Genomic DNA, 16,327 nt, shown 5'->3' with positions numbered 1-16,327 from the left:
TAGTGTTAACATTGTGTTTATGTGTATGTGTTTGTTATTAGTATGCAGAGCTATTCCCCTTGGTAAGAAAGTTCATATCACAGTGTTGTGTGTAACCTCGTACTGTGAGGCTGTGTAAATAAATGGACTGTTGAATATGGCGTTATAGTGTTGGTGTCGTTTATAGTTATTATATAGTGTAGCGTCTCTAGATTAACAAGTGGTAGCAGAGCGTGTAAGTAAACGTATTTACTTAGTTGATCCTATTTAAAGTGATAATGGCTACAAGAATTGAGATTCCATCCTTTTTGAAAGATATGTCTTATGAATTATATAAGAAAGAACTGCTAGCGTGGAATGAAATCACGGAGCTAAAGAAAGAGAAAAGAGCGATAGCCGTAGCCCTTTCATTACCACAAGGCAGTGAGTCAAGGATTAGAGAGAAGGTATTTGAGCAATTAGAGCTGTCGGAGCTCAAGTGTCAGGAAGGTTTCGAGAATCTGTTGAAGTTTCTAGATACAAACTTGGCCAAAGACGACCTGGCAGACAGTATTGATAAATTTGATGATTTTGAAAACTTCAGGCAAAGGGAAAATCAATCCATACATGATTTTATTTCAGAGTTTGATACAAAGTATAAGAGATTAGAACAGAAACGAATGAAGATGTTACCTGAGATTCTGGCCTTCAAGCTGCTCAGAAAGGCAAGAATTACGCAAACTGAGAAGATGCTGGTTCTGACAGGTATGAACTTTGCTAATCGGGAGATGCTTTATGAAGAAGCAAAGGCATCTCTTAGAAAGTTCAAAGGAGAAGTTAATAAACGGAAACAGTTCGATGCCTGTATCAAACTTGAGCCGAGGTGTTTGTCTGAGAATGAGGAGGCTTTATTGGCGGCTGGCTATAAGAAACATGAATCGTTTAGTAGTTTGGGAAGACTAGGTGAACAACAGTTGAACCACAGCAGACGTGAAAACTTCAAGAGCTTTGAAAGACGAGATAAAGAGCAGTTGAAATCTACCAGCAAGCCGAAAGTGGAACATCATGGAAGTAGACTAAATGAAGGTAGAAGTCACTTTAGAGGTGAAGGTCAAGTCAGACACATTGCTCGAGATCAGTTCTCTCAACCAAGAAAGAAAGGTTTAAACCCATTAGGTCGTGATGGAAATGTTTTGAGATGCTTATCTTGTGGGTCATATAGACATCTTTTGTCTAAATGTCCAGACAGCTGGGAGAACCTGACAGAAACTCTCAAAGTTGTAGAGGACGAAAAGGGAACTTGTCCGTTTACTAGAGACCTCAGAGAGAAAGATTTTACAACGAGGTTATGAGGGTAGTGCACGCTCCAGTAGAGCGATGAATTTTTATGATTGACAGTGGTGGAGAAATTCAAGGCTGACCTGCTTCTTGAATGTGCACGAATTTTGAAGTTACACATGTGTAGTAGAGTTGCTAGTATAGTTTGGACAATACTCCAAGGTCACGCTCAACGAGTTATAATCATACTGTAGCTGACTGTGTGTGTGTGGAGACTACTTTCAGTTCCTGTGACTGAAAACAACAAAGTGAACACACCTGTGTCGAAATATTAGGCAGAATATTTTGACTTGGTGACCTTTGTTCTAGCGACCAGAAGAAAACATCTGTGTGTTAGTCGGAGACAATGTGAATCTATCTGCTCTAGTCACAAGTTTGGTGTGTATAGAGACATTTGTTTTCCTTAACAACTGGCATTACTTTCTCGTATCGCCTTTGAGTCACTCTTGATTCATACGATGTACATCAAGTTTGAAAACAGCAACAGAGCAGATTGTTAACAGTCCCCCCCCTACCAGTCTTGTTACCCCACTACATTTGATCAGACTGCAGAGCATTGTCAACATTTATATACCCCACTATATTTTATCTTCTTTGTGTGGGAAGAACGTTCTTTGAAACCTGGGTGTATGAGACTGTGTGTATTTCTGGTGAATGCCTACACCACCAACAGAGAGATGCTTTATCTACACTTGCCACTGTTAACACCAACGTTACCATCAGAGAATACAGAAGCAGTGAAGAAACAAGGTGACAGTACAAGTCTTTTGGTGGGGCAGCTTACCACCATAACATCATCAGAACAATTGACTCCATTCATGGCGTCTTTTAAGCCTTACATTCTTAGGCTGTATGGCTCCATACCTAGTGTTTCACCCCCCCTATCCTCAGGACATTTTATTCTATTACAAGTCTTATCAACTCTATGTCGACAACCCATTTGACTCCATTCTATGTGCACAGTTTGACAGTCTTCAACTTACAACCAATGTTTGACCAGATACGAAGGTACACCAATCGCCGTGATGAGTGACCAAGGCCCTGCATTACCAAACACCAAATAAGAATGCTGATCAGTTGAGACGGGCACATAAAGAAGACTTGCTGAAATCTGTCTGTTTCTTATTGACAATCATTTGTAAATTGTGCCACATTATGTACCGTATTATTTTGCTCTCATTGTTATTATACTAGTTCTTGGTTTTAGTTTCGCTTCACACTAGTACTTTGCTTACGTTTCTCTGATACTTGTTCTTTTGTTTTCATTATGTTCAAATTTTGATTAAATTTCTTTAATGAACACACACTGTCAGAAGACGTAATACAATTTAATTATTGCTCTCCAGAAAACTCCTCTTACCATTTGACATATACTACTCAAATCTATCCATTTACATGTGCAGGTCTAATATCATGTCATTTTATTGTATGTCATTGATGTTCGTAGCCTACACTATTACATTATGCATACATAAAATTTATTATTTTGATTAGTTAAAATTTTGCTGTACAAGTTTTATTGAATGTAGGCCTAATGCTAAGGCAACTCTGAACATACCAGACAGTGCTACATTCCTTTTTTTTAAGTTGCCATTTTTTTTTGTTTTTCTCTATTCTCACTCTACACATTCTCCTTGATGTTTGAGAAGATTGAATTGTATATAGTAGACTAGGATATTTGCATTGTATTCTTTTATAATTTGAGGTAGTCAGAGGTACTATCATCTATTTTTGTTTCGTTATGTAGCCTATATGCTCAGTTTTACTTAGACTTCAAAATGCAATAAAAAAGAGAAAGAGAGGAAGACTTGAATGAATGAAGTAAGGAATGAAAGAAAGAATGAAAGAAATAATGAAAGAAAGAAAAAAAAAGAAATTGTAATTAATGTTAACATTGTGTTTATGTGTATGTGTTTGTTATTAGTATGCAGAGCTATTCCCCTTGGTAAGAAAGTTCATATCACAGTGTTGTGTGTAACCTCGTACTGTGAGGCTGTGTAAATAAATGGACTGTTGAATATGGCGTTATAGTGTTGGTGTCGTTTATAGTTATTATATAGTGTAGCGTCTCTAGATTAACAGTTAGACATCTCTATTATAATGGCTTATAGTAGTCGAGGCGGGATGGAGGCAAGGCCAAGCACACTGGATAAACACCAATTTCCTTCTCTGTACCACAACAGCAGTGTGGGAGACTGCCATAAAATGGTCCCATGAGGAAAGGTGTGTGGAATTTGACATGACTTTTGGGGCTCTCTAATATCCTGGCAAGTACAGTTCTTAGGCACCCCAACAGTGTCTTGTTTTGTTTGAGGCTGATAAGCGTTGCCCAGGCTAAACACCCCATTATGACTGTTTCCTACATTTATGAATGCAGTTTTTATCCTGACTTAATATAATCAAGATATGGTGTCTACATATTGTGCAAAAAAAGTTTAAAAAAAAAAAACAGAAGGAAGGAATTGTTTATATTGCTGTCTTACAAAGAAAGTTTCTTATATTGAGGCTCAAAAAAAAAACTTTGAAGAAAAGATCAGTTCCAATAGAACTGAAATCAAAAGTTTTGCAAACATGTTACATGCAATTGATCTGTTGTTTTTTTATATGCTTACTAGCCCTAAGATCAAGATACACACATTCTATTAACTAAATCTGTTTTCAAAACAAAGCATGCAAACAAATATGTAGATCTTTTTTGTATTGAAACAAGTGAGAAAGTCAAGTTCCCTTTTCAGACCTTGCGATCTATTGGACAAATGATGTAAAGTTCAACTGTTTCTGTGGCCCACAGTTAATGAGGGTGTAATGTGGACAACGCAATGACCAACCCCCTTTACTTTTACTCACCTTATGTCAGTTACCCATTAGAGCTGTGTGGACTCTAGAGGCACCCAAATATCCTGAAATTAAAAAATCCCAGGATTTGAACCTGGGACCCCTGGTTTGGAAGCCAAGTGCTACACCACTCAGCCACCACGCCTCCAAGTGTGTTTGACTAAAAGGCATTTAAAACTAACAAACATAAATTTCTTGGATGCCTATCAATGGTAGTTGAGTTGTGCTTGATGAGAACTTAAAGGCAGCATGAAACCTACTCCTAAATACCCCCCATGGGTGCATAAAAGAGATTTGACCAGAGCAAGCCTGTGCATGCTTAAAGTACAAGGAAGTTGCATTATATGAAAGCAAGTTTTTTAAAAATTAGCTCAATTCTAAAGAATGAATGAAACAAAACTGAAGTAATTAAGACTACAAACAAGATGATTTTTAAGTTTTATTGATTGATATAGTATATAAAAAAAATAAATGTACATATAAGTTCATAAATACAATAAATGCTCATTTCTGTAACAATTTAACGGGAAGACAAAAAAAAAATAAATAAAAACAATGACTTTCACAATTCTTGAAAACATTAGTTTGTTAAATTGTTAAAATTTCATGCGCCATTTTCAGAATCTTTTAAAAACAAAACAAAAAATACTTTTCAATGTATTATACCAAGCTAGTTGTGATATCCATACAAGATAAACCTTGCATTTAAACACTTGAAAGAAAAATCTAAAGCAACAATCTGCTCAAAGATTTGTTAACTTCATCAAGATCAATGAAACTAAATTGTTGTAGTCAAAACTTTCAAGACCATACAATGATGTCAAGAAATTCAGAATTATAAAAAGACACAAAGAAATAACACATTTCTTATTATACATATTAAGGCTTACTAGAACTCTACATTTACTGTTGAGCATGGAACGACTTTCCTAACTAGTCGGGAAAACCAATTAATCACCAGAAATTTTTTTGCCAAAACACTTGAGTTTTACACTGGCAAACCATGTACAAAGATTAATAAATGAAACAATAAACAATTATATAATTTTTCTTTGATCACTAATTAATTTTAAATTTACATTTTTTCCTAAAATTTCTATGTAACTGATAGAAAGATTAAAATGCAGTTGATTATTTTTGTAATTAAGATAATAGTTCTGATTTTTGTTGTGACGGTGTATTTCCAAAACAAACCTCAGGGCAATAAAATATTATCATAGTAAAAACAGAAAGCCTTAAGCATCCCGATATTGTTTCTATTAGGGATGTTATGATGCAGAGAGGACTTAATCAGAGAACATAGAAAGTGCTGACAGCCATAATGAGCAAGCCAAATTCCTTATTAGAATCTATAAGAAAATTATGAAAATGTTTCTTTGTTTTAAAAAGAAGAAAACATTGATCTTCCAGAAGCTTGAGCATGCTGGGATATCATCTAAGCAAGACTAGTTGACTATTTATGTTTCTTACAAAAAAAACACAATTGTTTTTTTTACATTAAAAATGTTCAAAGCAACATTTAATTTGTTTAGGCTACATTTGTAACATTACTTTAGAGATTCAACAACAAAACATTTTGCTATTCCCAACATTTCTAATTCTCACATACACTTTTACAGTTTCATCAATATTTACACATTAACTCAAGCCATCAACGCTATTTATACAATAAAGATTGTACATACAAATGTTTGCAGCCCAACGGAAAGCTACCCTCAAAGAAAACAAACATGATAAAAGGATAAATTGGCCAACAGCATACAAACACTTTATCTGTAACAGATGTGGCTAAATATGCTTGCCTTATAGCTGGACTCACAGTCATGTAACATTATACACATCATTATAATTCAAGTCATAGTGTTGTAAAACTATTTACATAGTCACCTCAAGATAATGTAGAGATTCATAGATATTGTCTTGTTCACAAATGTCGCCAGTATCTAATGTTGTCTTAGTTCAGTGATATGTGGAGAATCCTCAACACGTACTTCCTTTCTCTCTTTCAACTTCCAAAACAACTCTCTGGGAATCTCCAATTCTTCTATATGTTCTGGCTTAACCAAAGAGCGAACTTTCTGGATGCATATATCTAGCAGCGACAGCACTAGAAAGGAATATTAAGAAAACATATTTTTAAAAAAATGTTTATAGTCTTAAAACACTATTCGAATAGCTGCTAGAGTTCTATATATAAAACCTAATACATTTTTATGTGTCTTCCAAATTTTTTGTGTGAAAATTTCTCTCTAGAGTATCCACCAGCCAGTTGCTAAGGCGGGTAGTTGATCAATGTGCCAGTTAAGCTAAACAACACCCATCAATAATTGTTGGCCACATAATGGGAAATTCAACTAGTTGCCAGCAGAAGTGAAAAAAATATATTTTAAAAATATATATTTTATTTCATACCTATTAGAGTAGAGATGACACACTCAGAAACTTAAGTGGTATGGTAAGAATCATTTCTCTGCATGCTAAAACACTTTACATTGAAAGTCAGTGTTTGAAAGTAAGCAATACATAAACATATGTGTGTACCATCCATCTCATTGTAAATCTTTTCTAATTGGCATGGTCCAATATTTGTATTTTTGGTATGTAACCTAGGCTTCTCAGGATTACAGTGATCTCTTTTAAAATGCTAGATTCAAGCAATTAGATAAAAAATGATGCTGCCTTACACCAGCTATAATCAGAGAAATGTCTTTTAAGAGAATATCTATGCAATTTTAAACAATATAAGTAGTCACAAATAACTGGGCAGAAAAAATTGTATGTATTAGAAACAAAACAAACTTAATTATTTTCATTCTATTTACTGATTTCACTATTTCTAAATATTCAGCTTACAGGGCAAATCAAGGTAGATAATTGTTCTGCGTTGCTCTCCCTGCCAAGGCTGAGGGTAAAAGACATAGCTTTTGTCAACATTGATACGGTTCTGTGTATCAGATGCCCAGGCAATCCATGGGTGTGTGACAAATGTATTCAGAGGCAGTCTTTCACCTGGCGGTAGTTTCTTATAATAGCGAACAAATTGTCCACGGTAGTCAACCCAAACCACATCAATGAAAATATTTGTTCTGTTTAAAAAACAACACAATTTTGTAAAAACTCAAAAACACACAAAAAAAAGTTCATTTTTATATCTTTAAACTAAAAATTTGACCCCTAAAGGTGATTTTATATATGTAACATATATGCATTCTTAACTAAATTAAAAGCATGAATATTTGATTACTGTAAAGTTCTCTTGTTTGACATTCCAACTTGAAATAATTATTGACATTTTAAATACAAAATATGCAGGCTGAAACTGGGTCTGCATAGTCATTTGAAATACAACACTCATCCTTAATTTTCTGTCTTGAAAACAATGCCTAATTTTTACGTCAAAAAATTTATTTCATTTTTCATTAAAAAGTAATTTGACCTTTCATAGAGGATGACATTTTTTTTTAGTGACATACATTTAAAACTGCTAATTAAAATTATACAAAGATTGATTCATGATTGATTCATTAGAGATCTGGTTAAACGTTATTGTCACTTTATAGAAACAGATGACCTCAACATCATCTACCCTATAGATCGCAAGGTCTGAAAAGGGAACTTTATAAAACCTTTCAATCAGCAAAATAACAACTTGTTCTACATTGTTCTAGAACAACCGGACAACAGAAGAAATAAAAAAGCTCAAAAAAGTCCAGGGGAAATAAGATAAGATAATTTTATTGATCCAATCTAATGGAAATTAATTTTGACTACAAGTGACAACCTCAGCGTAACTACTGTACAATAACAGTATAGATGAAAAATTCACACACGAAACACATACAAACTCATAACCAGCGCTTTATTAATTTGACTTCTGTGTACTTCTCGATGACGACAGATGATCTTGTAACACTCTGACCGAAAGTGGGATAAAGGAGTTTTAAAATCTTTCTGTTTTAGTCTTAATGGGTGCAGGTTGTCTTTAAGAATGGTGATAGAAACCATAATTAAACTATGGAAAGGAATGAAAGATCTTGGGGTCATCCAAACTAATTGCTTTTGTCAAAAATGTTTTTTTTTTTAAATTTACAATTTGGATGAGTCAAAATGACTAAAAAAAAAAAATCGCATTCATTACTATGCTGCTTAGCCTGGAAATTAGGATTGAAAATATCTTAAATACAACTGAATTCAAAATATTAAAAAAATTAAAGAAGAACTGGATTGGACACACTTAGCAAAAACCAAGTACCGATGTTGCAAGGCAGGCACTTGATTGGAATCTGCAAGGAAAGAGGACAATGGGCAGGCACAAGCAAACCTGGAAGAGGTCAGTCATCAGTGAAGCTGAGGATACTGTAATGACATGGGAGCAGATGAAGAAAGCTGCTTAGAACAGAGTTCTGTGGAGAGGCATGGTTGTGGCCCTTTACTCCCATGGGTGTAAACAGGAATAGGTCAAGTCAAAGTAATGACTTTCAGTACCCTAGTCTTATCTTTTCTACCATCATTTCTTTTTGAAAACGAAAAAAGTTACCTATTAACAAATGTGATGTATGCTGGTAAATCATGATGCAGTGACTTGAGTGGCTGAGGTTGTAATGACGGCATAGAGTGGTTCTCAAAGAGTTAGCATACCCTTATATTTATACTGTCACTAATGTCTGTAAATAGAGATTTAAAAAAAAGAATGAAACTAATGTTATGGTGATGGCCGAGTAGTAAAACAGTTGGCTTCTAAGCCAAGTTGGTACATGGGTCTCAAGCTAAAATTATAATATTAATTTAATTAAAAATTTGCATAATTTGAGACTTATTTAAGTTAACAGACTGTCAGTCAATTTAATTTTTTTACTGATAGCTGCAAGCTGCACTTTAATTTTGGACTTTCAAAATTGCAAAAAGGGTGAGCACTTTGCAAAAAGGGTGAGCACTTTTCCATGACAAAATTTTAGGAGATTTTTTAAGGATGAAATGTATGATGTACACCAGTGTGTAAATATATAAATAAATAAATAATTATATATATGTGTGTGTGTGTGTATAGATGCCTTCATGCCTTCTCTGTGGTGGAAATGTACATTTTTAGTTCCTATATGTATCTTATAGATACTAGAGTTATGATGTGCATTTGAGGTAATGTTTTATTCTTTTATTAACTGTGCTTAAATCCTCCTCATAAACAGAGCCTGTGATATCTTCACTGAATCTACCTAGACTCTAAGACTCTAACTCTAAGACACTAAAATTTGCGGGCTTTATCTTCACTAGATTCTAGTGATTTAGCATAATTCTAGAATCTATCGTATTTCTATAGTAATCTAGACATATCTATAAATTAAATTGACTAAAATTCACGGAATGAATTATCTTCATTAGATCTAACTTAGATTTAACTCTACATACTATTACTATTATATATCTAATATATATAGATGATTTAGAGACTTTCCATGCGAAGTCACTCTTACAACAAGAAGATTTTAGGTGAGGGAGGGCCCGGAGAGGTGTAGCCTAAACATTAGGCTGGTAATTGCTCTAATTATTGACAATAGTCAAAACAGACTAGATCTAGCGCGCCTTCAGCTTAAATCAGCTTAGATTTTAAAAATACATATGCCGGTATATAAATTATTTTAAAAAATATTTTAAATATCAATGTACATATACCAGTATATAAATTATTTTTTACATGTTCATTGCAGTGACATAGATCGTGTAAGTCTACACTGATGATCTAAGTATATATACACTTAAATGTAGTTCAAAACATAAATTAAGGCTACCATAAATTATACTCATACACAGAACTTAAATTTTTGTGAGTAAATGTTGAAAATGAAATATTTTGTCCCGATTCCTAAAAAAATCATAAGGTGAGTTTTTTATTTTTTTATTTTACATGTTTCAACTTTCCTTTAGATTTGAAAATGATTACATTCTAGCCAAACCTCCTGCAGGATGACAGTCCAGATCACATACATGACTACTTGGCCAAACTATAATATCTAAATATATTCTTCTTCTTCTAGCCAGCTTTATTGCTGCTGAGCTGAGAGCTCTTTTGCAGACTGTGCCAAGGAAAAAAAGTGTGCTGTTTTCTTCAGTTGTTCAGCACTGCCGTACATGTTGTTGGTTATGTTGGGCTGTAGTGGAAGTAGGGTCTGCCTAAGGTGGATTAGGGAGGGGCATTCAAAGAGGATATGGTTTACGGTTTCAAAGGGGTGGGCGCAGTGTCTGCAAAGGGGTAGTTGTGTGGAGTTTATTTTGTTCAGGTGGTAATTTAATAGTGGTGTGTGTCCTGTTCTTAGTTGGAAGATTGAAGATTGTTCTTTGCGGGGGAGGAAGTTAATACTGTGCAGTTTGTTAGGTGTAGTCATTTCTCTGTACATGGCTCTGCCTGTGTTTCTTGATGCCCATTGGTTGAGCCACTCCTCTTTGTGATTGTTGACTAACATTGACCTTAGGGTGAGGTAGTTAACAGGTCTATCTGGTTGTTCCATAGATGAACCTGCCTTTGATAGCTTATCTGCCTTTTCATTTCCCATGATGCCAATGTGTCCAGGGATCCACTGTAGTGTGATATTGATATTTAATTTTGATTTCATCTGATGGATTATCACAATGAGTGTTGTCAACTCTCTTGGGCTGTTTGAGGTGCTGCTGTTTTATGTCAGTATTGGAGAAAATTATCAAGACCGAAAACTCCCTTAAAATGCAGGGACTATATATTTATATATTTAAAAAAGCCTGAGGAAACACCCAGCCTACACTAAATATCTAAATATATATATAGAATCTGGAGATCTGCACCTTGATATTGGCCAGTCTGATAGCCGGAAATGGTATTTTCTCTGTTTTAATTTTTCTAAACTATGTATTTTGTGTTTGATAAAATGTTTATTATTTTAATGTTTTGTATAATTACTATAATTCATTAGACTATCTAATAAATTATTATAAAAATCATGCAAAACATCATGTACTAGATTCTAGAACTAGATTAGTTGACTATTATTATTATTATTAGATGATAGAGATCTATTACAAGTATTATCATCTATCAACTCAAATCTAGATTCTAGATCTAGATATCTAGATCTATAATATCATTTTAAAGATGACTGTGTTTAATGAAATATTATATTATAACAGATGATATCTTCAATGAACCCGGGCCCATGACCAATAGGGGCCTAGAAGAGAACTTTAAAAATTCAAAAACAAAAGGTGTAATTTTAAAAACTGTTTTACATTCGATGATAATTTTATCCTAGCCCAAACCTCCTGCAGGACGATGGGGAATGGCAGTAGGCGGTTTATGAGCCTGAGACATCGAGACCATCTGAACGACAGTCCAGTGCTCATACCACATGACCAGACAGCCCAGTTGACTAGAATAATTTTAATGTATCAAATTTTTAAATAGAATTTTACTTAGCACTCATTGTCTTATTATATTATTATATTTCTGACATGAATATAACAAAAATGTGAAATAAATCGATCTTAGATTCTATAGCATATTAGTATGATGCAACACCATTTCATTTGGCGGCCATGGTGTAGATGATCATTTAGCTGACAAGAATAATAAAGAAAATTTCTTAGCTTCAATGTATTTCATTTCCAAATATGATCTAGCTTTTGAAGACCTTCTTAAACAATAAAAATGTACAAAACTAATGTGGCCAGGAATGAGACTATTCTGTATATATATAGATTATTATAGATCTAGCTAGATCTATATTAAGTTAATTAAGTATATATTGTATTCAGATTCATGAGATCTCAGATTGGCTCTTCTGGATTTGGAGTGTGGAGTGGAGGCTAGAAATATTAGAATGTTACCTGCCAGAGATCTAGAAATAGATCTAATTGACTTAGATCTATGTATTACCGATTTATCTTATCTTATAAAATACAGACGTTACTTCAAAAAAGAAGATGATTACGTTCTACACCTGCTACTAGGTCAATCTAGTCATGAATGTTAACCAATGACTTAAATTCTGCCAAGTCATTGGTTTTCCTGGCTGGCTCAAGCAACCCATTCCATCCTCTAATAGCACTTGGCAGAAGAAGGAGCATGTGTACAAATTCCTTAATTTGTCCTAGCCTAGCATATCATGGAATGAGGAATGTGCCTTTATCTTTGTGTCTTTCTGAGTATTTTATTAGGTTTTGTTTTTTTGTATTTGAAGATTATGCCTATGGCTCAGTGTTTAAAGTAAAATTGGTACTTTACTTTTAAGTCTTCTTTCCTGAAGGCTTTCACTTTCTACATTGAGATCTACTAGTAATTTAGAATTTAGTGATTTTATTAGATCATCTAGACTCTAGACTAAGACTACTAAGAGGCTAAAGTTGGCTATAGACTATATAGGTATTATAGCAATATTTATATAGGCTAAAAGGCAGTAAAGGTATTTAAAATTAAAGCCAAAAAAGGCAGGTGTACTGGACCGTGTTACTGTTACTAGTGTTAGTACTTTTTCATGTTACTCTAATGCCACTATGAGACTATGACTAATTAATGGTCTCTAACACTGAGTAACAGTAACATTTTACTAACTTCTCTAACTGCTGAGTAACTCTATACACAGCCTTTACAGGCTGAGTATACTGTCTATACTTAGTTATACTACTACTAGTCTAGATCTAGTAGTAATCTAGTCTATAGTAGTATAGTATAGTAGTATAGTCTGTATAGTTAACTCTAACTCTAGTAAAATTCGTTTGTAACTTTGTTATGAATCTCACTGCTCCATTTTGTGTCCCAGTTTCTTCTTATCTTTTAAAATACAGACGTTACTTCAAAAAAGATCATTACACTGATCTAGACTCCTAGAGTCAACTGCCTCTCAACTCTCAGTCTATGTTTCTTCTCTATGTCTATGAAGTCTATGACTGTGTCTGACAGTCACAGTCTGTTTACCGTAGCGTAGTTCTGCTTGTTGACGTCATATAATAAATAATATTGACTCTAGATCTAGAGATGCTCTCTTTAGCTCTATATGATATCATATGATCTATATATAGATGGATCTATGTTATATAGGTCTGTGACAATTTAGAGTTCATAGTTTTTATCAAGCATATCAGATTAGTAAGAACCACAAAATCACTGTGACTGTCTTATAGTGTCTATGATCACTGCATTTATTGGAATACTTCAGGAATAATCTCCTTTTTTTCTCTATAAAAATAATTATTTAACACTAATTAATTAGATTAAGTAGACTCTAATTGATTAACTTAAATTTTTATTGATCCAGATAAATATTGCCATCGATATAAATAATTGTGCAAAATTTCAACAATCCTAGAATGGGAACTGGGAGAAAAAAATCGAGTAGGCCTACATGACGTAATAAGCGGAATAACTCCATATATACAGCCGTCTATGATACAGCCACATCTGCAATGAGCACGGGTAGTTATTGACTCCCCTTTTTTGATAGCAAACAATTAAAAAGTGTGCAAAGTTTCAACTTGGCCATGCAGTTCCAGCTTCGACCTAGACCTACATATCTTGCAACATCCAGCGCAGACTTAACTGTTGTCCTTCGTTAATTACACCATAAGCGTATATATCCAGGTTGTGATAATCTAGTACTGCATGTATGCCTATAATAAATAAGAGACTTAAACTCTGCCTATTTTATTTATTTTTTTTGGCTGATTCAGGCAACTCGTTCCATGCTCTATTAGCACTAGGGAAGAATTTAAAGCACTTGTAAACATATTAAGCTATAATCGAGAGACAGAGAGAATGGGAGAGAGAGAGAGAGAGACACACACACAGAGAGAATGGGAGAGAGAGAGAGAGAGTGAGCGGATGGGAGAAAGAGATCTATCTATGTTTAGGAAGATCTCAACTCTATAATCTAGATCTATTAATTAGGCCTACATGTAGTCTATAATTTAGTTTATAATTTAGGTTTTAAATCTAGATAGGCCTTATAGATAATTTTATAGAGTTGGAAACATATTTATTTATTAGAATTATTTAGAATCTATTGGCCTCACTAGAGCTACAATGTATAAATTAAACGTTTATTGTTTTATTTTATGGCTTATTAGGCCTACTTAATTATTACACAAATAGAACAACAGCTAGTTTTCAGTAATGGAAGCCTGGTCGAGTGTCTTTAAATTGGGTTTGAATCTGCTGCTTTAAAATGTGTACACTTTTTGTTTTTAAAACCAGAACGAAACTGGAGAGACGAAACCGTCAGATAATGGATTTTAAAAAAAAGTTGTATAAAACGCATTAAAACCTTGATACGCTTAAAAAAAAAAGTAGCCTATAGGCTACACGAAAAAGAATCAGACACTTATTGCACATTTCTCCACGGAGAAGATGGCAGAAGATTTGCTCCATCCTCCCCCTTTGACCGCCCGAAGGTTTAAAGAAATAGTGTTAATTATCACAGTAGGCATGTTTTTATTCTTTTACACACATTTGCAGAAAATTAATTAAAACATTAAACTATTATGTAAACCAACAAGTTACCCACAATCGATTTTGTTTTATTTGTATAGACCAGATATTCGATCTATTTCAAACTATACAGAATATGGGAACAAATACCAACTGCAAAAAGGAAATAATAAGATCTAGATCCATAGATATTTAGATTATGATCTATGATATGATAGATCTACGAGTATATAGATCTAGGCCCTAGTCCTTGAAGTTCAAATAAGACCTTGGGTTAGAACAACTTGTGTGCTATTTCTGTCCGTTACTCTACGGTACGTTGTAACTTTACTACGCAGAACAAAGTCTGGAAACGTCATGTGTCTGCGTTCTCCACGTGACTTTGTCAATAAATTGTACTTTAGAGGTGATGCACATTTGGGCGGAGACTTAGGCCTACGTGCAGTGGCGTAGCTAGGGTGGGGGAGGAGTCCTAATTCGAAAGTCCCCCATTAGAGGGGGAGGCCCAAATTATTATTATTTTTTTTACATTTAATATTAAATATTGTCATAAACTTAACTACCCCCCCCCCTTTTTTTTTTTTGGCATCAAGACAACATCTTAAGAGACTTACTTACTTAGACTTAGGTCCTCCCGCGCCGTTCGGCGCATTGGGAAGCAAGTTGTCTCCATAAAGATGTGTCATTGGCAATGTCTGAAGCCTCCTCCCACCTGTAGTCCACTGTTCTGAGGTCCTCCACGAAGGTGTGTCGCCATCTTAAGAGAACGCTCGGATATTAGGCCTACGTAACGGCTTAAGAGGGGGGGGGGATTGAGTATAGGCCTACAAATTTGTTACGATCTGTTCAAGTAGCAAGGGGGCTCTGAAGATTTGTTACGTAGCTAAAAAGAAATTCAAATGAAAACATTTTTTTAGATCATTTTGTAATTTTAACTCTCGTGTTTATGTTTGCTATGTTATCACGCGCTTTCAGACTACATTATGTTTGTTAATGTGTTTTATAGATTTGAAATATTATTATTAACATTCGTGGCTGGAAAATCAGAGTCCTCGCCCACCTCATCACACTGTCGTATGCCAGATGGGCTCCTAGGCACGTAACGTATCTTTGAGAGCATGCTTTTGGGGATTAGCGCTTTTTCACCTTTTACGATGATTCATTACTTATACTTAGCGTTTTGACAAAATCATAATAGGGCCTTAGAGCCACAGGGTGCGGCCCTCCGGAGAGCTTGTAGTGGTTTGTGGTCATTAAGAATTGTGACAGGTCTACCAAAAGTGTAATGATGGAACATCTCTTATCTTATAAAATACAGACGTTACTTCAAAAAAGAAGATTACGTCCTACGCGTTATGCATCTAGTCATGCATGTTAACCAATGACTTAAATTCAGCCAAGTCACTGGTTTTCCTGGCTGACTCAGGAAACCCATTGCATGCTCTAATAGCACTAGGGAAGAAGGAGCATTTGTACACATTTGTCCTAGCCTTTCGAGTCCGAAAATTACTGCCAATAGGCCTAGGTCTTTATCGATTTGAGCCCATCTCTTTTCCGTTGGAGTCAAGGTTCGTGATGCATACTCCAAAGGTCTCCCTTTCTGCATTAACACGGCACCAAGCCAATGTTGACAGCTGTCGACCTGAATTTCAAGGGATTTGGCCGCGTTATAGAAACATAGCACCGGTGTTGTTGCTATCATTTCCCTTAATATTCTAAAGGCGACTTCGCATTCATCATTCCAATCAA

At 34.6% G+C, this 16,327-nt stretch overlaps 1 protein-coding gene across 3 annotated transcripts; it reads right to left on the bottom strand.

Annotated features, from left to right (window-relative positions):
• Positions 1-4,557: 4,557 nt before the first annotated feature.
• Positions 4,558-13,176, bottom strand: LOC106066147 (protein Vhl-like). Of its 3 annotated transcripts, none has more exons than XM_056045289.1 (4): positions 13,070-13,176; positions 8,669-8,795; positions 6,985-7,217; positions 4,558-6,238 (listed from the first exon to the last, which is right to left on the bottom strand). In XM_056045289.1, the coding sequence occupies exons 2-4, from the start codon at positions 8,740-8,742 to the stop codon at positions 6,075-6,077; spliced, it is 471 nt and encodes a 156-aa protein (XP_055901264.1). In that variant the 5' UTR covers positions 8,743-8,795; positions 13,070-13,176; the 3' UTR covers positions 4,558-6,074. The 3 variants fall into 3 exon arrangements, with proteins under 3 accessions (XP_055901264.1, XP_055901262.1, XP_055901263.1); XM_056045287.1 differs by having other exon boundaries at positions 12,965-13,114; XM_056045288.1 differs by lacking the exon at positions 13,070-13,176 and adding an exon at positions 12,895-13,039.
• Between the last annotated feature and the right edge of the window lie 3,151 nt (positions 13,177-16,327).

This window comes from Biomphalaria glabrata, chromosome 10, assembly GCF_947242115.1.
Source record: "Biomphalaria glabrata chromosome 10, xgBioGlab47.1, whole genome shotgun sequence".
NCBI classification, from domain to species: domain Eukaryota; kingdom Metazoa; phylum Mollusca; class Gastropoda; family Planorbidae; genus Biomphalaria; species Biomphalaria glabrata.
The sequence above is the reverse complement of the archived record's forward strand: the minus strand, read 5'-3'. Positions and strand labels throughout refer to the sequence as shown.

Excerpts from the sequence above, each read along its gene's own strand:
- LOC106066147 (XM_056045289.1), bottom strand. The coding sequence starts at position 8,742 with ATGCCGTCATTACAACCTCAGCCACTCAAGTCACTGCATCATGATTTA. Across the intron at positions 7,218-8,668 it reads TACATCACATTTGTTAATAG|AACAAATATTTTCATTGATG; the intron begins GTAACTTTTTTC and ends TTTTTTAAACAG. Across the intron at positions 6,239-6,984 it reads TATCTACCTTGATTTGCCCT|TGCTGTCGCTGCTAGATATA; the intron begins GTAAGCTGAATA and ends ATTCCTTTCTAG.